This window comes from Larus michahellis, chromosome 1, assembly GCF_964199755.1.
Source record: "Larus michahellis chromosome 1, bLarMic1.1, whole genome shotgun sequence".
NCBI lineage: Eukaryota > Metazoa > Chordata > Aves > Charadriiformes > Laridae > Larus > Larus michahellis.
Window position 1 is genome coordinate 197,818,326 of NC_133896.1, and position 25,043 is coordinate 197,843,368.

At 41.0% G+C, this 25,043-nt stretch overlaps 1 protein-coding gene across 8 annotated transcripts in view; it reads left to right on the plus strand.

Annotated features, from left to right (window-relative positions):
- N4BP2L2 (NEDD4 binding protein 2 like 2) overlaps positions 1–20,684 on the plus strand; it is a 45,088-nt gene extending 24,404 nt beyond the window's left edge. For 4 of the 8 annotated variants that reach the window (XM_074567941.1, XM_074567912.1, XM_074567951.1 and 1 more), the window contains 5 exons: positions 8,657–10,467; positions 12,920–13,005; positions 13,732–13,774; positions 14,507–14,699; positions 20,501–20,684. In XM_074567941.1, the coding sequence (XP_074424042.1) occupies positions 8,657–10,467; positions 12,920–13,005; positions 13,732–13,774; positions 14,507–14,667 (2,101 nt within the window). In that variant the 3' untranslated portion in view covers positions 14,668–14,699; positions 20,501–20,684. The remainder of the gene's footprint in view (positions 1–8,656; positions 10,468–12,919; positions 13,006–13,731; positions 13,775–14,506; positions 14,700–20,500) is intronic. The other 4 variants (XR_012584687.1, XR_012584685.1, XM_074567932.1 and 1 more) reach the window with 3 other exon arrangements.
- Positions 20,685–25,043: the final 4,359 nt, after the last annotated feature.

A 25,043-nucleotide genomic window follows, 5' to 3' on the forward strand; every position in this document is an offset into this window, starting at 1 on the left:
GTTTATTTCTGTAGTAATGGAGAAGCAGCAAGTGGTGGTTTTAGCTTGAGATAGACTGTCGGTGTTATTCTAGATCAAGGGCAATAAAAGCATTGAAGTATTGTGTCTGGAATGGGTCTTTGCAGTTTCCTTTTAGCTGATGATGCTAAATTATCGTGATGATGATAATGCTTCGTTGCTCAGGTGGGCAGGCAGGCAGTCCTTGACCATTCAATGTGTACCTTACTGAGAGTATGGCAGTATGACAAAGCACTGAGATTTGTTGGAAAGGGTGTAATATCTTCCAGAGAACGCACGTTATAATTGAATGCTGGGTAGCTCAGTATTTCATAGAGCATTCGAGATGCATAGAATGAGCACCATACCCAGAGCAGATGTTTTCAATAGCAACATTGTCTGTAGTTACGAGTATTTGAATTTTAATGTTGCTATAACCTAGGTTAGAGGCTGGTTATTTAGTATTTACTGATCTGTTTTCTTTACGGTTTTCCTCTTGTAATTCCCCCCCCCCCCCTTTTTTCTTATTCTGGAACTGCATCTGTCTGATCTTAGTCCTGTGTGTTCAGTTACTACAGTTGTTTTCATAACTCTCTATCCATTCCCTGGTCCCTTTTTTCCCCTGAACTATAAACCTGTGTAGAGAGCTCCACCTTACTCTCTATTTTTTTTAATGCCTCAGTCCAAACTGGTGCTAATTAAAAACTGAGTGTATATATATTCCACTTCCTCACAGGCTGTCGCTTTGAATTTTGTTTTTATTCTCCTGAAAGTAGTATTTTCTGTCATACAATATATTTTTCTTCATTCCTTTTTTTTCGTGGCATCATTAAGTTTGCAGCATCTTCTTGTGTTTTTGAAACTCATACTTTTGTTCCCAGAATTATGGTCTGTGCTTTGGTGGATATTTAATTACATGTCTTTGCTACAATTTTGTTGATTGAAGCTATTTTAAATACAGCTAAAATCTCTCGTCTTTTATTGAAAGTTCCTAACAGAAAATAGCTTATTACATAGTTCTAAATATTGCATTCTGCTCTCATCGTACCTCTGTTGCTTCCTTACGCTCCCACCCATATTTTTCCTCAACTTGATTTTGCGTGCATATCACCTCAAACTTCATTTTACATTTGTTTTGTGTGTGAACATGCCTTGGCAAGAAAGGACAACGCTTCACTGTAAATCTAATTTTGCCTTCTGAAACCTTTTTGTTGTACTTGCTTATCTCTATATTCTGTTTTGATGGCTGCCATCTATGTCTTCAAGTACTATGATGATATATCACAATATGGGGATGCTGGTGGCCGGCCAGCTTAACATGAGCCAGCAGCGTGCCCAGGTGGCCAAGAGGGCCAACAGCTTTCTGGCTTGTATCAGGAATAGCGTGGCCAGCAGGAGCAGGGAAGTGATCGTGCCTCTGTACTCGGCACTGGTGAGGCCTCACCTCGAGTACTGTGTTCAGTTCTGGGCCCCTCTGTACAAGAGGGACATTGAAGTGCTGCAGCGGGTCCAGAGGAGAGCTACCAGGCTGGTGAGGGGTCTGGAGACCAGGTCATATGAGGAGAGGCTGAGGGAGCTGGGCGTGTTTAGCTTGGAGAAGAGGAGGCTGAGGGGAGACCTCATTGCCCTCTACAGCTACCTGAAGGGAGGTTGGAGAGAGGTGGATGTTGGCCTCTTCTCCCAGGTGAATAATGACAGGACCAGAGGAAATGGTCTGAAGTTGTGGCAGGGGAGGTTTAGGTTAGATATTAGGAAGAATTACTTTACTGCAAGAGTGGTCAGGCACTGGAACAGCCTGCCCAGGGAGGTGGTTGAGTCACCATCCCTAGAGGTGTTTAAGAAATGTCTAGATGTGGCACTTCAGGGCATGCTCTAGTGGCAGAGATAGTAGGGGTTTGGGGTTTTTCTTGTTTTTTGGTTGGTTTTTTTTGTGTGTGCGTATGGTGGGACTCTATCTCAAAGGTCCTTTCCAACCATGAAGATTCTATGTAGTTCTCTTTATTTTCTGTTTAAAATCATGATTTATTTATTCACTTAAAGAGTAGACTCTACGGTGGCCTAAATACACAATGAGGATATTTCTTAGGAATTAGGATTTGGAAATGTCTTATTTGTGGACTGCATTTTAGGACGTGATTTACTTCAAAATGTCATGAAAACCTAGGTAAATCTGTCTTCTGGGTAGAGCTTCTCGAGTGGAATCGCATAAGCACATGCCTGGAAAGCAGCAGATTGTAAGGGAGGGGAACTGAAAAATGGATTGTGAGGTGGCTCACAGAATTTAATTTTTGAATGCAGATCTTCTAAAATGAAAGATCTGCTCAGATTCCATACTGTCTTGTATGGTTAGATTATATATAGGTTATGCAATGCATCTGTAAACAGAGGAAAAACAACTGTTTTTCACTTGGAAAGAAAAAGGTGAAGATTTTTAAGGTAATAATTATAGTTTGAGTGTTTTTTCAATAGCTATGAATTTGCCATTAGGCAAATGGGCTTTGCGTTTGCAGTGCATAATGTTGTTTGCCTGGTCAGTCACGGTTTTCAACAGTGTGATTCATGGGTTTCAGCCTGGACCACCGGCTTTCTAAAAAGTGTTCTCCGGTGTTGCTAAGAGGAGGATGCTTAGGATATAGTGAGAAGTGATTGCTTCATATCCGCATATGCAGTAGTGCTATAGTTTTTCCAGAAGTTAATGAAAAACGGAGACTGATAGTTTTCTGGGAAGGTGGGATTTTTCTATCCTGTTACATTTTTTTGAAAGCGTTCCTTAAAATCTGATATGGAAATGTCTTTATGTCAATAGAAAATTAAGGAGCACTGCTGCACAGGGGGTTACGCCAAACTTTATTAACTGGTGCAAATCTGACTAGAGCTCCTGTTTCTCCAAGCTACTTCTCAAAGCAGCGTATTTCTTGTCTAGCCTGGATTAATTTCAGTCAGGTTGTCTCCATGCTTGAGCTGGTACCATCCAAGTAATAGGACTGATGTCATCAGACTTGACACGATGACTCATACTGTACTTCCAGTGCATAACACTGGCATCTCTGTCCATCATGTTCTCTTCAAAAGACTAAATGTTGCCAGAGAGAGAACTTAAATGAAAATTGATTCTCTGAGCCTTCACGGGTGAGAAGGCTGATGATAAAGCTGCAGTTTCTTCTCTGTATTGTAAGTGCATCCCCTTAGGATGGATCCAGATTGCTTTTAGCATTTCTCTTTGTCCTTTTTTTTTTTTTTTTTCCCTCCTCCTTAACCTGCTTTTTAACATTGAGCCATACTTAATTGTGCAGAGAAATCCAGTCAAACAAAAAATGGTGTCTCTTTTCTGTCTGTTAGCATCCATCAGTACCTCTACTGCTGATTTTTATTTTCTTTTCCACTTAGAATTTTGAATTGTGTCAGGTGAGATATTTGTGGTACCTAAATGAGATTGAAAGCAGCTTTTGAGTTGTTTCATTTGTTCAGAAAGCAGATGTTTGGTACTGGGCACAAGGATATTCAGTGCATATGCACGTATATATCAATCAGTATATTCAGGATTGATTTCCTTAATGTTGATCAACATATTCTATGACTAAGGAGCTGAAATAGGAGATTGGCTCTTTCAGTCAGAAGACATTTTTGACTTTCATGAATGAGGCAGGACGAAGACCAGCCAGATCACCCCACCTGAGACTTCTTGTGGAGTGAATGGACCGTCATTTGAGACTGAATCGCCGTTACTAGCACCTCAGGAACTTGGGGGTTTTGGTGGATTTTTTGGTTGGCTGGGTTTTTTGGTTGTTTTTTTTTTTTTTACCTTAAAAAGTAAAGTGGTTGCACTTTGCCATGTGTTTGATCAAATGAACAGCTTCTAAAGGCATGCTTTGATCAAATCAATTGTATGCTATTCTCTGCGCACTCTCAATCAGTGTCTCTTGTGCCTGGACTATAGCTGGGCAGCAGTCTGATGGCTGATTATACATTGCACGGAACTGTATATACAGCAATCCTGTAGAAATTATAAAGACTGGAGTAGCTCTTGGAGCATTGTGATAGAATAGAGTATTTTACTAAGGTGAGTATTTAAATCTTACCACCACTGGCGATGCTGTTGGGAGACAATAAAAAATACAGCGTTACTTCAGATTGAATCCAATTAGGAGGGTTTTTACTGATCTGGGGTCAGCAGCATTAATTTGCAACACTGTGATGTGTAAACCTTTCTAACAAATCATTTATGGTGAATTTCCTTAAGATGGGCTGTGAGGCAACCTAACGTGTTGCTGCTGAAAGTAGTCACCTTGCTCCCACCAGCCATGTCCTTTGTCTCAGCTAGACACTTATTTTACTTCTTTGGTGAATTAAATCAGCTCAACAACAAAGTAGGTACTTGCTTTCTTCTCCTGCTGGCTCAGGCAGGTAAATCCACCCAGAAGGTGGTGGAGCCAGCAAAAGACAGGTAGTGGAATGCAAGGGCAACATCTGGGACGAAGTAGGAAAGGGTGACTAGGACTATTTCTTCACCAACAGTAAAGTGCTAAGTTGGATGCTCAGCTGTCAAACGGAATGTCACCTTTCAGGAAGCCAAATAATGCTGACAAGTTATTTGGCGTGTGTTTTTTTTTCCAGTTGCTTGATCACCTAATACCAATATTCCATTTGGTTTTGAGGAACTGGATCTTTATCATGCATTTCAGTATGTAACAAAAAGGCTGGTACCGTGCATTTTTTTGTTATTCCAAAACTATAACTTCAATTTGTGATGTTGCTAAAGTAAAGTTAGGTCACAAGGAATTCAGCAATGCACTTGGATTTACCAGGTAGAGAAGGTGAAGCATATCCCAGTAAATGCCATTTTCTGTAAGCAGCTCTACCATAAATTTGATGTGGAAAACCCACTCAAGAGACTTTGGAGATCAATATTTCTGAAAGAGTGTGTACCTCGTTGCTAAATGTCACATAGAATTACTTGTTAAGTTTATCAGTTCCTCTATATTTCATTACAGCAATGACTACAGGCATTTTTTGATATCAAGCTTAGATACATGCTAGAGCTGAAGTTTGTACAACTGCAAAAAACGTCTTTTCTGGTTTTGCCATTTTCCAGTAGAATGTGACTTAACTTCTTTAGGTCATTTCCTTTGTGTGTTCTGCCTTGGCAATCATGAAAGTGCATTTGTTTCTCCGGTAAAGAGCGTCATCTGAGCACTGACTCAATCAAGCTGGCCAGTGCTATTTTGAGCAGCAGGTTACAACCTTGAAGTCACATATAACAGTTCTGGCAAAAAGCTTTTAATATTGTCTAAACAGTATGCTGAGAAGTTTCAAAATGTTGTTACAGAAAGGGAATTCCTATTTCAACAGAAATACTGTTACCTTTTTTTTTTAGGTCTGTTTATTACTAACCAGTTTTTTTAAATGCATAATATACAGCAAAATTTAATTATCAACTGAAACGACACCTTTTTTCTTTTTTTTTTTTTTGCATGTGTTGTATGTCTTTAAAAACAACTCACTAGCAAATGCCCCCATAAAGAAGAGAAGTCTATCTCCATGCTGGCTCTTGAGTTTTCTCAGTGTTTGTGTGCCATATGGTTTTACAATAAGGAAAACAAAGGCATGTAGGTGTACTAAAAGAGGAGGAACTAAGATAAAACTAAAGAAAACTAGTAGACAATTTGGTTCATTAAATGCAAAAACCTTAACACAATACTGGGTATACCACAAGCAGGAAATATGCCATCACAGTGCATTAGAGTGTTTCTTTGGGGTAGTATTTTCTTAAAATCAGTTGGAAAACAGAAGTTGCCTGGAATAGTGAAGAAGAATAATTTTTACTATTCTGCATTTAGTAGTTCATCGCTTTCCTTTTTGCTTTAGTCCTTTTTTTAGGAAAATCAGACCTTTAGAAAACTAATTGCTATAAAACCTCCATGTTTCCAAAGCATAGAAATGACATAGCTGTTGTATTTAATATGGACTGCTGAATGTCACTATTGAAGGTCATATCTAGTTATGCTAAATCATTAACCTGGACCAACATTTGCATTCGTTATTACTTTGACATGGAAATACTTCAATGCAATAATAGCTATTAGTTTCTCTGGATCGTCTGGGTGGTTCTCCTCCCGTTATTTGGTGGATGCATTTCTGCTGTTCTTGCATTCCGAAGTTAATCTTGTCCAGTATGGTTTTCCTTCCTGATTCAGAATTAATGGTGAGGAGAGGAAAAATTGTGCTGACCTCTGAGACTTTTTCCCTCCCCTCATTTCTGCAAAGCTCTACAATACCTTTTGGTGTGGCATCCTAGCCTAAGAAAGTTTGTCAGCATTGTCTGTACAGTGGTCTCATATGTCAGGAGTTAGGCACTAGAAACATGCTTGAATCGGTATTAGAGAAGTTCACTTCCAGCAGGAGCAGCGCAAATTCTCATCTGGGAGAAGTGAGTGGTAAGCAGGAGTAGCTGCTGATAGCTACAATAATACCAAGACTGGAGAAGTCCGTTCCTTTCCTGTGCCAGTGCTGACATGGCAATTTGGTTGTCATTTCTGCAGAATCGTTATGGTAGCACAGGGGCCTTTAGGTACAATACTAAATTCTTCTTGGCATTGGTGCACGGGTCTGATGTTTTATTCCCCACTCCATTCAAAACAATTAAAAAATGGGACATTTTCTGTTTCACTGCCAAGGGATTTTATGCTTCTGAAAACTTCAGAGAATTTCCTCTTCTAAAAACACTTCCAAATCATTAATTTTCATCACCAAAGAAGAAAGTTAATGTCAGGATTTAAGACATAATCTGTGATTAGTATATGATTTCTGCAAATCTGGGTTATATGTAATAAAGTAGTCTCTCCAACTACCACTGCAGATGCTTCGCTTTTATATCGTTTAATTCAATAGACAATTAATATCTATTCAATCCTAAAACTTTGTCTGGCATCCTATGTCTCTCTTTTGGGGAGAATGGAGGCGTGTTGCTGAGTAGGGAATGTATTGTGAGCAGAATTCAAGGTGGAATTTGTTTTGGGTGACTTCAAGCATCTGCAGTATAGACATCTGCACTTAAACCATACGGTTCTGTATTGAAAATACACTGATTTGAAAAAGGGGAAGTCAATTTTCACTACTCAGTGAAAGTCCACTATGTGGACTTAAATGCCAATGTTTGAAAGAAATCCCATTTCTTCATAGGGTATCTCACCTGGATGCCATTATAGGGCAGAAAAATTTGTGTGCTTTCCAACAAGATCTTTTTGGAGATCCATAGTGCTTGTTGCAGCAGTATCAGGGCACCAAGACTTTTGAATCCTGGTCCAGTCAAGTGACTTGGTGGCTATACGGAGGCCGAGAAGACTGCTGTGGTGCTTCGCACTCAGAGAATTAGTGGGATTTGCTTTGTAGAATTCAAACTAGAAAGAATTTATTTGAGACTAACAATGAATAGATTTAAGAATGAATAAAGGGTAAGGATAGGTTTCCATAGGTAACCTTTAGGTCCCAGGTTGCCTACTAGTGACTCTGGCTTCCCCTCCACATGCACAGTCACAATTTTCTTTTCTTTTTTTTTTTTATTTCTCTCTTAATTTCAGAATACAGCACTTCAAACAGCTGATGTTACATATGAATGCCCAGAAAATAACTAATTTTACCGTATAATTCTTCCAGCTACTGTGTTGTTTGCTTTAGTGTGTTGTGTGAAGTACCATTCAAGGAACAAAGGATTACAGAATAAGTGAAGAATTACAGAAAAGTAGCAGATCTTTGATAGGAAGATTTATCAGTCAAATTTAGCTTGGAAAATCTCATCTCTCTCTGAAGAGTTGCATAGGGAGAAGTTAGATTTCTGGACTAGGTTCTTGTTATGAGCGTTCATTTCAGGGTTAGCTGGCTGATGGGCTGACTTCAAGATTTCAGAGAAGTCACTGTTAGGGCTGCTATCTGTTAGAATTCGGTGAGAAATGCAGACCAAAAAACCCCAGATGTTCTGAAAAGAACTACAGAAATAATTGCAAATAACTGCCTACAACTGTGTTAATTTTCCTGTAGAGTATTATTTTGTTGCTAATAAAATATGAAGTATTTTTTCCAAATACATATGCATCCCCACATGATATACTGAGCAGTAAATACCAGAGTCGCTGTAGTCACGGTACCTTTACATTGTTCAGATTTTTGGTTAGTGTGTTTTGAATTTGAGTCCAGCTTATCTAAGTATAGTCCATTTAATCTTAATGGATGAAATTTTCTTACTACATCCTCCACTTAGTACCTTTCTGCTCAGTATGACTTTTAATGAAACTTCAGAATAGCAGTAGCTGCTCAGTATCTAATATTCAAACATCATTTAGAAAGACATCCAGAAACATGTTGTTTGATCTTGCAGTGATTTGTGATATTTTTTTGTAAAGCAAAGTTAATGAGACAGCAGCCATGTTTATTTAAATTGGTTTAAAATGTTCAAGATAGTTCTGAATTGTAAAATGTACATTTGTTTAATCAATAGAAGGTTTTATCTGAGATTTTATCTATTTTAAAAAGCTGATCATCTGTATTTGATCATCATATCAACATAGAGTACCTGTTCTTCAAATTAAACACCACAAATACATTTTTACTGAAATTTATTATTTTAATTATTTTTACATTTAAATTTTTTTTTATTTTCACATAGGGAGACAATTTCAAAGAAGAACGCTGGGCACCTGTTGACAAAAGCAAAGCAGAGGAAAAAACGAAAAAGAAACAGAAAAATGAAAGGCAATCATACGGAAATTATGAAGAAAAAGTTAGGTGGAGCAGCTCATCATCCAGTTCCAGATGACCAGGACACATCAGAAAGCGAAGAGGATGATTCGGAAGAAGAAAACAGCAAATCATTGTGTACGTTCAGTGAAGGTCCAGAGGATCCAGTAACAGTTTGTGAAGAGCAGCCTAACGGTGATGATGAAAGCCTGAAAGAGGCTGCAGTGGTTTCAAGAGATTTTCATGTTGCCATGTCTGAGGTCTCAATGATGTCAAACAGTCCACTGAAAACCAAATTGCCTGTAGAAAGTGACAGTTCACTTCTAATAGATGCAAAATGTTTGTCTACTGAAAACCTAACCAAAAATGCATTCGATAATGAGGAAACAAATCAAAGGTCCACAGAAAATCTTTGCAGAAGCAATTTCCTAAAAATAAGTAATGATAAAAATTCCATCCAGCAAACAGAAGGCATCGCTGAGGATTATGACACGCCACAGTTAAGCACCGAAAAGAAACTCGGATCGTATCATATTATATGTGAATCTGACATGGAAGCTAAGCTCTTAAGTTTAAATGGTGAAGAAAAAGAAATCTCTCAGCGTTACAATTCAAATGTACGTGATAATGTGCCTAATAATAACACAGAGGACAAAGTTGTATTAAAAGCAGACGAGAACAGCTCTGATGCCTGGGCATTTTTTTCAATGAATTTACCTAGTGAGGAATTGCAGCTGGGCTTTGATACACAAGTTTCTCTCTCTTCTTGGTCTGAGGATAAATTTGTAAGTGAACAAAGACCCCAAAAAATGAGGAAACCTAAACAGACTCACACGAACGGTTCAACACACCTAAACTGCTACTGGTCCAACAGAGGATTGGTAAAGGAAAAGCATCAGGTAACAGTAACTGAGGAGGCTGGCAATGTAATAAGAAATGGTCCGTCGGCATCTCCAGCTGGTGAAGCGCACTTTGATCCCCTTGTGGAAGCCAGGAGCACTCTTGTGCAATGTTCAAGTGAAGTAAACGTTCCAAGAAATGGTGCTGCACCGATTACATCGAAGCGGAAAAGATACAGAAGAATTGTCAACTTGGCACCAAAGTTTAATCTACCACGACAGCTTGCTCGTAGTACAGAGGGAGGGAAGGAAGTCCCAGTAAAAGATGATCTTCCCCAAAAAAGTGTTCTGGAAGTGGAGCAAAAGAGCTTTCTAAGGAAGGACCTTGGAGATGAACGTGAACAGGACTGTGCGTTGCAGGAATATTCTGCTTTTTACAGTGGCACCGAGGCAACCTATTCCCTACCCACCCCGGATGCAGATGCTCTGTTAGGTGATATTTCTTACATTCATTTGGGTCAATCTTCTCCTATGCCAGAATATTCCTGCGGGGTTTGTGTAGTTTCCAGGACGAAGGAGGAGCAAGCTAGAACTCTTAAGCAACAACAGGTAGTTGATAAAAAAGACAACGAGAGTGAACAAATTTCTTCAGAGGTTACGAACAGCCAACCGGATATTTTGTCTTCTGTTAAAGTTGTTTCTGAATATCCAGAAGATTCTAGTATATTGGCAAGCTGCAGTGAAAATGTGCATGGAGCAGATGACCCTGAGCCAGCAGAGGCCTCACAGGTTGAAGACAATGAAGATGTGAATATGAAATGTAGTTTTCTGGGACTTCCCTTATCACTAGGATTTGCTTTTCAACTTGCGCAACTCTTTGGTTCTCCAGGTCTTCCACTGGGTAATATTCTTCTCACTACTCCTATGTAAAAAACCAACCAACCAAAAAAAAACCCACCCCAAAACATCAAACGCAAACCCCACAACCCTCCCAAAACCCCAAACAAACAAAATCCCCACACCCCAAAAACCAAACCAAACAAACAAAACCACCCCTAAATCTCTATGATCAAATACTCAGGTTTATTGCAGGTACCAATTAATCAAATATTAATCCTATTGAAAGGAGTCACTGCTGCTTTGGTCATTATTTTATTTTTTATTTTATTTCTTACTTAAAATCTTCTTTAGTCGTTTGTCAAAGGTACCATTAGGTTTGGCTTCATATTTGTGGTCTCTTTAGTAACAAAGGCTTACTAACTTTAAATCCAAAGCATGAAGCTCTTGTTAATGTTTTAATACATCCTACTGAGTAAGACTTTACTGTGTTGATTACAAAACTAGATGAAAACATAGTACAAAATGTTGTTCTCTTACATAAAGTTTGTGTGTTTTGTTTTTGTAGTCCATCTGGTACCATTCCTTTTTTCTTTATTTAGTAAAGCTTTCATAAACCCTCATGATACTGTTGAAAATCTTTCCCAGAATCTGATTTAATTGGTAATTGAATATCAAACTTACAAGATGCATTTTCTGATAGTGAATACCTTTTATTTATTCATGCATGACTAAGAAGCATCAGAGTCTTTTATATTTGCCTTCCAGAGCTCCAATTGTCATATTTTTTGTACTTTAATCATTTTAAGTTAGCGGTTAGAAGTATGATGATCAGTCCTCAAAGGAGTTGTGTGTGGCAACCGTGATTTCCAAATTTGCTGCAGGCCGACTAACATAGCCCTACAGAGCTGTAGCCCCAACAACAACCGCCACTTGTTTGGAAATCACCCCAGGAGGTGGTGCTGGGTACGCAGCTGCTGAAAGAGCCACGTTCCCTGTGCATAAAGTTCTGCAACTTCTTTGGTCCAAATTTAGTCAGTGGGGAAACAGTAACTTTGATTTGGCCAATAAATAGGATTAAAAAACACAGACTGGTGGGTTTTTTTCAGCACATAGACCTTTACACCTGTTTGTTTCAGTAGAATTTAAAGTTAAGCATGTATTTTCATATGAAAATTTTAAGATGACAACTGAAGAGGAGATTATGTCTTGTTTATCTGCCCAAACTCACCTCAGGATTCTTTGTTTTTGTTGTAAAAGTCGGTGGCAGTGCTGCCTGCCAGAACAGTGATGCAAACCACTGGCAGCGTTACTCGGCTTGGTCCCCAAAGGACCTGCAGTGGCGCTTTATCTAAATCTGGCACCGCACACCAAAGAACTTGACATACGGAGCTGAAACAGAGCAGAGAGGTACTGCTGGTACATACAAAACATTTTTCTTCTCCAACCTTCATGAGTCTTCGTATTTGTGATCTTAAACGTCATGATCTCAGAGGGAGTTGGCCACGACTTGAAAACAGGGATCTTCCAGGAAAAAATTAAAAACAGGCATTCAGAAACACTCAGTTAGGTTAGTGAACCAAATGTCATTCTTCTCTGAGTCAGTAGCAGATAAAATTCTCTGGTGTTTTAGGTGAGTTTCCTTTGGAAATAACCTTTAAGAAACACAAGCCCACCCCAGTATCCCTCTGAAGCTCTGCCAGCTTCTGAGTGCTGTTTGTTGGAGTTTTTTTTCCATCAAAATTGCACCTGCTGTCTGCAGAAGCCTTGCCACATTCTCATTTGAATAATTTTCCTACAATTTCAAAAAGTCCTATGCTTTTTCGTGGCCTGTTATGCATTGATAGGCTACTACTTATTCATGTGCTCTTTTGAGCTCTAGTACTTTACAACACTTTAAAACACAATTGCAGTGCATTTTTATTGAAATTATTTTGGAGGGGATATTTTTGGTAAATAAATGTCTTTGGTTATTTATAAATGAAAGACTTAGTTGACTGACTTGCTTGTGTGATTCTTGTATAAGCGTAGAATATAGTTTAGTCTGTTTTCCTGCAAAGAATCTGTTCTCAGCTTCTAAACTGTGTTAGAGTTAAAACATTTTAGAAAGTAATTTCTTTAGTAACAGTGCACAAATTTCTATAATGAAACACTTTAAAATTTGTTACTTAAGCTGCATTTTTTTAATTTATGGCCTGAAAGCTTTTTGTTTTTCTCGTTTGTGCCTAGTTTCGGGGGAGTATGCAGGGGAAATGAAAGTATGGTAGGAAAGCCTTTGCCTAAAAAAAGAAACCGAAATAAAATCTCCTTCCCCACCTCCCCCTGCCGTGCACTGGCCTTAAGATTCTAGAAAACCTAAATTCTGACTTTGCTGCTGGCTCATTTAAATATCTGCTGATTTTATTTTTTTTTTTTACGTCTATATATATAATGTGTGCAAAAATTGTAATTCAGTGATATATTTTGGCTATGGAGAGATCTGAACACTCAACTGCAAAAAATATTTTCTTCTGCAGAATCCTTGTTGCCAGATGATTATATAGTTCCTCTTGACTGGAAAGTTTCAAAGATGATCTATTTACTGTGGAAGACCTCTGTGGAGGTACGAATTTTAGGGGATGTTGGAAGGCTTTCCAATATTCCAGGTGTAAAGAGGAATTCTTCAGTTCATAAGCAAGATGATGTTCTTTGCTAAGTAAATTTGCTTTGTTTTTTTAATACCCGCGATGAGGAGATGGATGTTTTACGTACTCTTCTGAATATTTCCAGAACCAACTTTTGGCCATGGTGTAGGGTTCAAAGACCAGCTTCAGAAATGTATACAAAGTAGTTGAAGGAGGGGAAAAAAAAACCCAATGGTTTTCATTGATACTTATGTCCTGACCTGGCCTGTGTTCATTATGTACAACCTACCATCATCCAGTTGTTTTCCTTCCTGTGGTTTTCTCCCAATGTCTGAGCAAATTTCATCTTCCACTACCTGTAGCTTCTGCACGGCTACTTCAACCAAGAGGTGTAGCAGAGAAGTCATTCTGAGTAACTGATGGCAAATTAACTCTCCTTGTGTAGTTGGAAAGTGTTAACTTACAAATTACGTTTCTTTCCTGCTGTGACTGTTGCTTTGTGAAGGTTTGTTTGTATTTAAGGAGCACTGTAGTGTCAGGTAGTGGAAATGAGGAAAATCCTGTAAATACAATGAAATAATTATAAATTATTATAATTATGTAGTAATTATAAAATAGAGCACGGACCTTGTTCTTTCCCAAAATAACAAAATTTCTTGTCACATACCTTCTTCTTTTCTCTGGACTGTTATTATCTATTTCAGGAAAAACAGAAAAATGGATTGGAGAGTGGAAGCGCCGTGGCTGGTAAGTGTATTGTGATAGAAAAATTGTATGAAATAATTCTCGTTGAGAAGAAAAAATAGTTAATGGTGAAGCGTGTTGAAGGTTTTCGGCACAACTCCTCTTCCTACAAAAGCACTAGGATGTGATAAATGAATTTGTGCCTCTGTTGATCGTATGCACGGTATGGCAGAGCTACAGTTGCTGTGAATCATCACTTCACATTCCCAGATGCAAATGCTGAAATTCCTTGCCTTTTAAAGTTTCCCATATGGAATTAATCCAGTCCTTGGCTCAAGTTTACCCATTCCGGGTCAGAAAGACGTTTAGCATAAAGTAGTTTTTCTTTAGACTTTATTTCTCTGAATGGTTGAGCATCTTCAACTTAATTAATGATCACTAAAACTTGCCAGCATAATAATAGGTCACACACTTGAGCAGCAAGAGATATCGGGGTCCATGGGAAGCGTTGGGGTTGCATTAATTCCTGCAATGTGGAAGTTATGGGATAAGGTTGATGGTTGCCTTTTCCATGATTTCCATATTAGTTTAGTATAATTTCACAAGTTCCATAATATGAGATTAAAAATATACAATAGTAGCTCCCTGGAAGCTGATAGGATTTGATGTCTGACATAGAAGTATTCTGATGAAATAAAAGCTTCTTCTAGAAATATTCTACCCTGACATCATGACAGAGTAAGTGAGATAATTTCAGGTGTCTTTGACTGCAGTTTGTAATTTCTTTATTTTTAGATGATATTATTAGTCTTGAAGATCTAAATAAAAATCGCCAGGACAATCAAGACTCTTCTGAAACTCTTCCAGAAACGGAGCTGTTTCAAGGGTTGATAGAGGAGAACATCACGACCTACACTAGCACTGGCTGTCTGGATGCCGTGTTTCATCAGTCATGACTGACCATCTTAAATTCTGCATGAAGGAAAGGGTAATCAGTCCCACTTGTGAATGTGTTTCATTCTTGTATCGTGTTTTACCAGGCATCTGAAGAGCATTGTTATAATTTTTAAGGTGCATTTAGTATCACTCAACTTTATTTTTTTTTCTTCAAGTTAGAGCTGAGGTTTGGGTTTGGGGTTTTTTTTTTAAAGCCTGAATGGGGAAAAGAGAAGGCAGCCTTTTGTTGTTAAAGCCATACAATTTTTTTTTCTCCAAAACCTAAAACCTGCCTGGTGAAGTCAAAGCAGTGGTCTAGGATGCCCAAGAGCTGGACTTTATTCCCAGTTTGATTATTGTGGCAATCTGTTGCGAGTCATGTCATCTCAGTCCTATTTTCCCCGTCCCTTCAGCATGGAGAGCAATCCTGACTCCATTAAGGGTCTAATTATGAAGAGCACTGTATGAGCAGTAAAAAAGTATTTCACCAAGTTATGAAAAAGTGACGATTCTGCTTTTTAGTAGAGAATCAGCAGCAGGAGGTTGCAATAGGACTCCATATATTGAAGTGTTAATTTTTCATGAATGTTTTTCATTTGGTGTGACAAAGTGTGCTACTGAGTATTAGAAAGTACGCTGTCGTGTTCATGCTTGTCTTGTGAATTTTTGAACCCTTTGGTAACTTGGCAAAGTTTCTCCAGTTTGCTTATGAGAGATATTCTAGGTAGATTGTGATAAGAAGGAAGGAATTCTGGATCCAGCTGGAAAATGCTAGTTTAACTTCTTTATCATTTTCCATCAGTTGTTCTTTTCAAAGTGGAAAATGGATTAATCCGTAGCTTTAAAATGAGTAAACTGAGATACATGGAAACAGAATAACTTGCACCATGAGCAAACTGAGCCAGAAAAGAATTCCAGATACCAAGCTTTAAATTATTCCCATCCAGATGTCACAGGACCACTGGAATATCCTCCACATGGGGTCTGGCCAGGGGTCTGTGTCACCCACTGTCCTGTGCCTGACCTGAGCATAAGTCGATAGCTGGAGGCAGACATGTGCTGTGTTGGGACAGTTACAAGAGCAGAAGTTCACGTTTTAGAAGGTTTCTTAATTTTCACAGCGGAGGTTCATGATGGAGGTAAAACAGTTGAATAGTTTGAGTTGGAATTGAAACCTCTTGAATGGGGGTTGATTTGGTTATCATAGAATCATAGAATGTGTTAGGCTGGAAGGGACCCTTAAAGGTCATCTAGTCCAACCCCCCTGCAGTAAACAGGGACATCTTCAACTAGATCAGGTTGCTCAGAGCCTCATCAAGCCTGGCCTTGAATGTCTCCAGGGATGGGGCCTCCACCACTTCTCTGGGAAACCTGTTCCAGTGTTTCACCACCCTCATTGTAAAGAACTTCTTCCTAATGTCTAATCTAAACCTACCCTGCACCAGTTTAAAACCGTTGCCCCTCATCCTATCACTACATGCCCTTGCAAACAGCCCCTCCCCAGCTTTCTTGTAGGCCCCCTTCAGGTACTGGAAGGCTGCTATAAGGTCTCCCCGGAGCCTTCTCTTCTCCAGGCTGAACAACCCCAGCTCTCTCAGCCTGTCCTCATAGGAGAGGTGCTCCAGCCCTCTCATCATCTTCGTGGCCCTCCTCTGGACCCGCTCCAACAGGTCCATGTCCTTCTTGTGCTGAGGGCTCCAGATCTGGACACAGTATTCCAGGTGGCATCTCACGAGAGCAGAATAGAGGGGGAGAATCACCTCTCTCGATCTGCTGGCCATGGTTCTTTTGATGCAGCCCAGGATTATAATGCGTTTTTATATCGTTGATGAAAAAAATGACACTGCAGGTCATTTGCTGCTTAGCCTCTACCAACCAGCGCTGTAGGAAAATGAGGGGAATCTCTCTGAACCATGCAGTGGAGACAGCACTGATCTTGCAAGGTGCTGTCAGCACAGATTATTAATCGCATCAAGAACATCTGGTAGTGGTACTGTCCTCTTACATAATCAAACACTAAAATATTTGGTAAACATGAAAATATTTGGTAAGCAAATAAAAAATGTTTTCATCAAATACTTAGGCCCATGTCAGCCACAAATTTTCATAAGTTACCTATTTATAATATTGCAAATGCGAACACTCCGCAGGCAAAATTTTTGCTTATGATACTGACAGGCTGTCTCAGTGTGGATTTGTAACCTAAGCTACTACCCAAAAATGTCCAGGTTTATTGATTAAAATGTTTTTATGCTAAAGAAATAAACTTGGAGAGCACTGATGGTCTGAAAAGAAACATCATTGAACCCCAGTTTGTTATGCGATGTTGCAGTCTAATATTCTACAGCACTGGTTTATGTTAGTTCCAGAGAATATGGAATTAAAGCAATGCGTACTTTACCACAAAAGAAGGCTTCCAGTCAGCGTTTGGTTTTAAAAAAAAACAAACACAAGGTATTGCACACTCTGCACAGAAGGACTTGGTGATGAAGATCTGTGCTGTGATCGTGAGGTTAAGCTGGGGGTCGCCTGATGCAGATGAAGCCTATGTAAGGGTTGATTGCTGCAAGGTCCCATCCTCCTTACAGCAGCCTCGGTGCTCAGCAAAGCCTTTGATTTGGGACTGCTGAGATGGTTAGGGCTTTCTATTGGGAGAAGGAGGGAAGTTAGTTGGGGTGGGTTTTTGTGTGGTGTTTTTTTTTTTCCTCTTGTTGAACATTTGAAATGAGTCAGGGAAAGTCCTGATGGCTGTTCGAGGGTGAGGATGAGACACCAGAGGTCGGGTGGGTTGAGACTGCTCTGGAGCTGGGTCTGCTGCCTTGGGCCAAGCTGTGTGGTGGCTCCATGCTGCTGAAAGCAGGCAGTGCCCTTCCCAGCCCTGCCCCCTTGACCAGCTCTGGCACTTGCTGCCTGACACGAAGTCTATAATTTAACCTGCTAACCCCACTGGATAGTTTTCTGCTGGGCTGGAGAATTTAGATAATCTGTGTAAGGTCACATAGCATCCTGGGCTGCATCAAAAGAACCGTGGCCAGCAGATCGAGAGAGGTGATTCTCTCCCTCTATTCTGCTCTCGTGAGATGCCACCTGGAGTACTGTGTCCAGATCTGGAGCCTTCAGCACAAGAAGGACATGGACCTGTTGGAGCGGGTCCAGAGGAGGGCCACGAAGATGATGAGAGGGCTGGAGCACCTCTCCTATGAGGACAGGCTGAGAGAGTTGGGGTTGTTCAGCCTGGAGAAGAGAAGGCTCCAGGGAGACCTTATAGCAGCCTTCCAGTACCTGAAGGGGGCCTACAAGAAAGCTGGGGAGGGGCTGTTTGCAAGGGCATGTAGTGATAGGATGAGGGGCAATGGTTTTAAACTGGAGCAGGGTAGGTTTAGATTAGACATTAGGAAGAAGTTCTTTACAATGAGGGTGGTGAGACACTGGCACAGGTTGCCCAGAGAGGTGGTGGAGGCCCCATCCCTGGAGACATTCAAGGCCAGGCTTGATGAGGCTCTGAGCAACCTGATCTAGTTGAAGATGTCCGTGCTTACTGCAGGGGGTTGGACTAGATGACCTTTAAAGTTCCCTTCCAGCCCAACACATTCTATGATTCTATGAAAGTCCAACTCAGGGTGGAAGCTGGGGCCGGGGAGCAGACGGGGCTGTGCTGCTACGGATGTGAGGGGGAGGATGCGCAGGGCTCCCCGTTTGGGTGGCAGCTGGCTCCGACAGCAGGGACCGCACATTGTGCAGTCATACCTTCAGATGATAGACGGCTTTTCAGCTTATACAAATGTTAGGATGTTGAAGAAAATTTTTTTTAAAAGTATGTGAAAAGCAAAAAGCATCTCTTAAGGTTTTCAGTCGACTCGTGCTCGCAGTCAGGCACAGAGTACAGGGTAATGCAGACCCCTGGGTATTCTAGTGGTTCTCTGAAGCCTGGATGTGTAAGCGCTGTAAAAGGCAGGTGAGTTTTTCTGGTTGATGGAGCCCCTGGTTTTGAGGGATAAGGTGGTCTTTCCTCTCCACAAAATCAGTTTCTTCTGGTTGCTGATTAAAACAGAGTTGCGAAGAATGATGTCCCAGAGTGGCTGTAGAACTGCTCAAGCGAACAACTGTAAATGATGAAATGGATTTGACTTCATCAAGTGTCAGGAGAAAATAAAAAAAAATTAAAAAAAAAAAAAAGGAAACAAAACTGGGGCATTCCTACCAAAAGCTTTTTAAATCATAGAAAACAGAGAGCTAATATGATCATTTCATTCCCTTCAGATTTGAGAGTAAACTAAGCATTACCAGCTAAGTGCGACTTAACCTGTTAGCCGGGTGATCGTGCTTCTGTATTCATGTTGTCCAAGGGTTCTTTTATTCAAATGGCAGAGTGAACGGTCATGGTGTTCCTCTGTGAGAGCACAGGGTTAATCTCAAGTGCTTGTGAGAGCTCCTTATTGCAGCATTGGCAGCACATCAGCGTTTGTTCTGGAGATTAAGCAAGAGATCCTGAATTAAAAAAATGCTGAGATCAGTGAAAACAGCATTATTTTAGGGCCCAGAAGTTCTCCTTGGACCAGGACTCCCAAGTGCCAGATGATCTACAAATGTAGAACGAGACGACAAAACCTCATGTCAGTTTAAGCATTTCTCTGCAGGATTGCTGCAAAATAAGAGCTGGCATGTTTGGGTTTGAAGCGTAGCGGTCACTTTGCAGTAACTCCCTGAAGGAAGACTTCCTCCGTGACAGCCTGGTAGGGTCCAGGTTTTGATGAGACAAATCTCTGGAGGACACGTGTTACCTGTTGCTCCTCCTTTCCCTGGATGTGCTATTCCTGTCGCTTCCTTTTGCTGGAGGCGGTGCTTCCGCAGCCGGAGAGGGAAGCAGTTCAGCTCTACCATCCAAGGCATGGAAGCATACGGAAAGTTTTCATCGAGCTGAAACAAATTGTCCTAGAGCCATGCGGTCAGCAGGACGTGTCTAGCTGGGACAGGCAGGACTGTCTTTTGTCTAAAAGATACAAAGATATCTAAAAGATACAAAGCAAACTAAAGCAGTCTTCCACTATTGCCACAGAAAATATCATCCCATGGCCAAACTTCCAGTTGCTACTTTTATTAAAGAAAATATATAAAATGTATGTACTATATAAAAAAAAATTTATCTATCCTTTGACATTTAACGACTGATTTTAAACAAAATGAAGCAAGAGAAAGTGTATAGGATTATGACCAGAAAACCCCACCTGCCTTTTACAGTGCTTCCCAGGAAAACCTGGCCTAAAATTTACTTAAGCAGAGAGCGTAATTACCAGGGAGAGTAAGAGTTGCCCAGAACGGTCTTTCTAAAGCTCTCAGAAGAGAGTAACAACCAGGTTGTGCTGGTGCTTCACATGAACCTCCTTCACTTAGCGGCCTGTGAGGTCCTGAGTGAATGTAAAGGGGAAAAACATGCAATGTAATAAGATGTAGCTACGCTACAGTAGTATTGGTTGAATGGCTATTCATTATATAGTGTTTGTGATGTGGAGAGGGGAAAAAAATAATCCACTGCATTACTCCTCTTAATTTTCAGCCTTGAGAAGATTGCTAGGTCCTTACTGTCCCTAGTTTTGACATCCAAGTTTTCTTCTCTTCCTTTATCAGTCTCCTTGCGTTTTTTATTTTTCCTTTGCTTTCTGTCATTTGCTTCCTCTCTGTTCTTTTTTTATTATTTTTTTTAAGAAATAACCAACAACTCAATATAAGAAAGAGAGAGACTTTTGAAAATATCAGACCCTTCTCATTCTGAGGGTCCGATTTGCAACTGTTAAAGTCTTTCTACAGCCTGTGCTGTTGCGATATTTCAGCAGAATCTCTTCTGTTTCATTACAGAAACTTCTCACTTTGATTGCACCATGGAAGGACTTCGGCTGGCCACGAAGGATTTTAAATGTAAGGAATAACCTGGAAGAAAGTAACCGCTGGAGATTTTCTGGTGTGAATCTTTGGCCATTTTCCCCCCACAGCTACCTAATATCAACCTCTCTGTCCGCATAATAAAAATCAAAATTGAGATAACTTTGTGCGTGGCAAAAGGTCACTTTCTGAAGGCGTTTGGGATTTATACCTTCTCAGTATATCCTCGAGTGTAGTACAGAGAGCGGAGACCAGTAAGCAGAAAGAAGGTGTGTGTCAGCATGAGGTGTGAGCTTCAGGCTCTGGTGTTTAATTCACTTGTCTCAGGATCCCAGACGTCGCCACATGCACTGGTAGTGATGCCTACAGGCAGGGAAAAGTGCCTGTTTCTCTGTTGTTAATTTGGTGTCTTACCCTATTTCTTACCTTTCTCCCTGTCACTCATAATTACATCCCAGTCTCTTTACAACGTCAAGTAGGCAAAAGGCTTCATCTGTTGTTCCTGTTCTTTCATTCAGGGGTGCACAACTTGTTTTCTCCTGAGATCAGGCTTAAACCGTCCCATCAACTAGAGTCATTTGGGACTGCAGAAAAAAGGAGAAAATTTCACTCTAAACCCAATTCAAACACGCTGGAGGGAAGATGTGTGTGGTAGACTGATTAGACCTATAACTAAAATTGGTAACCAGTAATTTGATGTTTTTGTTAGTGGTATTCCTTTTTCCATTTTTTACTTAAAATTCTTATGATGTGAGGAGAAATTTAAGCGAAGAGCAGTTGTTTCTTTTTTTTTTTTTTTTAAAATGTTAGGGCTTTCCTTCAAAATGAAGGGTAATGCCTTCAACTAGAATAGTAACCTTACTGGTACCAACTCCTCTGTTACTGAGGAAATGATCCCAGTAACATGGGTGGAGTGTTCGTTTCCTGGGGGAGATGAGCAGCGGAAATTAATAAAACCTCAACAGTAAAAATCTAAAATTTCACTCATATAAATGTCTATGTAAGGCCCACAGAGGTATCAGAAAAGTGGGAAATATTTGCATATGCAGAGTGAACTAAATTACATAGGTGATTAGTTTCATCCCATGTTTTTAAAATACAGTTTTGTGGTGGTTTTTTTCCAAGGTGTGATTGAATTCATGAGTTCTTTTTTTTTCTGTGAAGGCTGTAAACAGGGCAAGGCTTTTCCGCCAGCTCTCTGTTGCTTTTCTGGAGAAGCACGGAACTACTGGGAGGTGTTGCTGTGGGTCCATAAAATGTGACCTGTTCTGTGCATCTGTCTTTAAAGTGGTGCTTGTGATGCCCGGGAATGGAGTGCTGAGGTGTCGCGGGTGAAATGTTTGACACGGTTACGATTTAGCAGCAACTCAAGATTTATTAATGGTTTGAGGCGGATCACAAGGTTGACTTCTAGCAGCACTTAATCATTAACCAATTTAAGGATTAACAAGGTGATTCGGTAGAATATATTATAATTAAAACTGCGACGTAGTTACAGCTTGGAGAATGGCAAGATTCGCATTAACTTTTTACAGGGTGTCCTAAAACAAAATGTGTGTATGTACATGTGTATAAACACAAAAGATACAAACGTGCAACTCAAGGAGTCGCACAGACGCTACTCAAGTCTTCAACTGCACCAACGAGAGTCCCTTCACGGCGGGTGACTCCTCCAGCCAATGGGTGCCCTTTTCCACTCCTCACACAGTGAGAAATATTTGGATCCAATGAAATATATCGACACCCACACTCATAGAGGCCAATGTGTATATTCAAACACGTAGAGAGGTGGATGGAAGAGGCTAGCCTGTTGTTAATGTTTCCCGGTCCTCAAGTTTAGAGTAAACACTCACAATGCATCCGCATTCCTCAAGGGGCGATAATTTGAGCCTCAAGAAGTTTGACTTCGCCCTGGCTCTTTGTAGGCAAATGGTCTTTAAACCTCGAGAGGTTTATGCCTGAGGGGTGTCCCACCTCAGGGGAGGTGCTGGTCACAGCCCGCTGCAATCCAGGAGTGCTCAAAGAGTCTCAATGAGAGTAGCTATTTGTAGGGTCTGAGGAAATTGACTTTCATCAGGTACTTTTCCATTTTGGTCCAACTTAGACAATAAAATATTCTTGTACTTTCCACCAGTTGCACAAGCCCAAAACTTGCTAGACTTTCAAGTTCTGGTGTTCCCCCGCCCTCTGGGCCATGACACAGGTGCACATGTATGAGGCAGTCAGGAGGTTATTGATGTCCACTGCCTTGGACAAGCCATGCCTCAATTATCATAGAATGGTTAGGTGGCGTTCCTCGAGGGTCAGTACTGGGACCAGTGCTGTTTAACATCTTTGTCGGTGACATGGACAGTGGGATTGAGTGCACCTTCAGCAAGTTTGCCGATGACACCAAGCTGTGTGGCACAGTCAACACACTGGAGGGAAGGGATGCCATCCAGAGGGACCTGGACAGGCTTGAGAGGTGGGCCTGTACAAACCTCATGAAGTTCAACCAGGCCAAGTGCAAGGTCCTGCACCTGGGTCATGGCAATCCCAGGCACAAATACAGGTTGGGTGGAGAATTCCTTGAGGGCAGCCCTGAGGAGAAGGACTTGGGGGTGCTGGTGGACGAGAAGCTCAACATGAGCTGGCAGTGTGCACTTGCAGCCCAGAAAGCCAACTGCTGGCTGCATCAAAAGAAGTATGGCCAGCAGGTCCAGGGAGGTGATTTCTGTCCTTCTGCTCTGCTCTGGTGAGACCCCACCTGGAGTGCTGTGTCCAGATCTGGAGTGCTCAATGCAAGAAGGACATGGACCTGTTGGAGCAGGTCCAGCAGAGGGCCGTGAAGATGATGAGAGGGCTGGAGCACCTCTCCTATGAGGACAGGCTGGAAGAGTTGGGCTTGTTCAGCCTAGAGAAGAGAAGGCTCCAGGGAGACCTTATAGCAGCCTTCCAGTACCTGAAGGGGGCCTGCAGGAAAGGTGGGGAGGGACTCTCTGTCAGAGAGTGTAATGACAGGACACAGGGTAACGGTTTCAAACTGAAGGAAGGTAGATTTAGATGAGATATTAGGAAGAAATTCTTTCCTGTGAGGGTGGTCAGATACTGGAACGGGTTGCCCGGAGAAATTGAGCAGCCTGGTCTAGTAGGAGGTGTTCCTGCCCTTGGCAGGGGGGTTGGAACTAGATGGTCTTTGAGGTCCCTTCTGACCCGAGCAATTCTATGATTCTGTGGGTTTGAAGGGACCTTGAAGATCATCTAGTTCCAACCCCCTGCCATGGGCAGGGACACCTCCCACTAGACCAGGTTGCTCAAAGCCCCATCCAGCCTGGCCTTGAACAACTCCAGGGATGGGGCATCCACAGCTTCTCTGGACAGTTGTGTATCCTAAGTTGGTGTGTGGTCCAGGGAGGGGGAATCACACTAAGGACCGAGTGGCCCGGGATGGAGGGGGTGGAGTTGCACCACCACATGAGTGTAGACCCAGTTCATGATGCCGAGGTGGCTGGTGGGTTCACCCACCATGAACAGGAGGAGGAAAGCAGAAAGCAAAGTGTGGGGTGTGGTGGATCAAAAAGAAAAGTGTGCTTTGGTCTTACCTGAGGTACCAGTGGCAACAGAACAGTTAGTCTGATTTCAAGGAAATGCCACTCAAGGGTTAATATTTGTTTCCTACTTTTGTTTATTCAGAGAGAAATCTGAACGCCTATATTTTCTGTTACTGAATACTGACCTTCCAGAATGCTTAAAACAAAAATAAGTTTTCAAAATCTTGCAGTATTCTTTTATGGACAAAAGGTGATTCATCTTTTAGTAGGGTGTTGCCAGTTTTAGTTTATTTTAAACCTCCCCTGTTATCTTTGAATTTCAGAGTTTATGTATCTTTCCTGTCACTTTTTTACCCCACCTGATTCAGCTGGCGTTAGTGTGCCACGTCCCAGGGAACTCGGCTTTCTCCCGGTTCGTGAACACTCTCTTTAGCACTCTTTGCAAACTCTTAAACCTTCAGGGTTTAAGTTTTAAACTCTTAAACCTTCAGGGGTGTAGTTCACTGGCGGTGTGACCCTGTGACATACCCAAGGCTGGCTTCTTACCAAGAAATAATACTTTTGGTATTGATATGTTGATTTTTTTATTATAATTTGATATTATTTTATTATAATTTTTGATATTGCTATTTTGGTTGATGCTGTGTATGGCTCTGAGAGGGAGAGCGTGATACCACACTAACTATTTTTGGTTTAATTGGAAACTATCATTTCTTTCTTCGGCTTTGCGTGGTGATCAAGTTGAAGCAAACCAGCATTTCTGCTGGGGAAATAAATCTTGTTAAACTTCCTATAGTTTCTCGTGTGATGATATGTTTGAAAAAAGTAAAGTTGATGTAGTGAGCGTGATGCGCTGGGTCATTCGTACAGGGCAGTTATTTAGTGACATCTGCTTGGAATCCTTGTCTGGTTTTTTTTTCGGTTTTTTTGGGGGGTGTGTGTGTGGTGGTGTTTGATTCCAATAGCTCCATCATTGTCAAAAAAGAAAA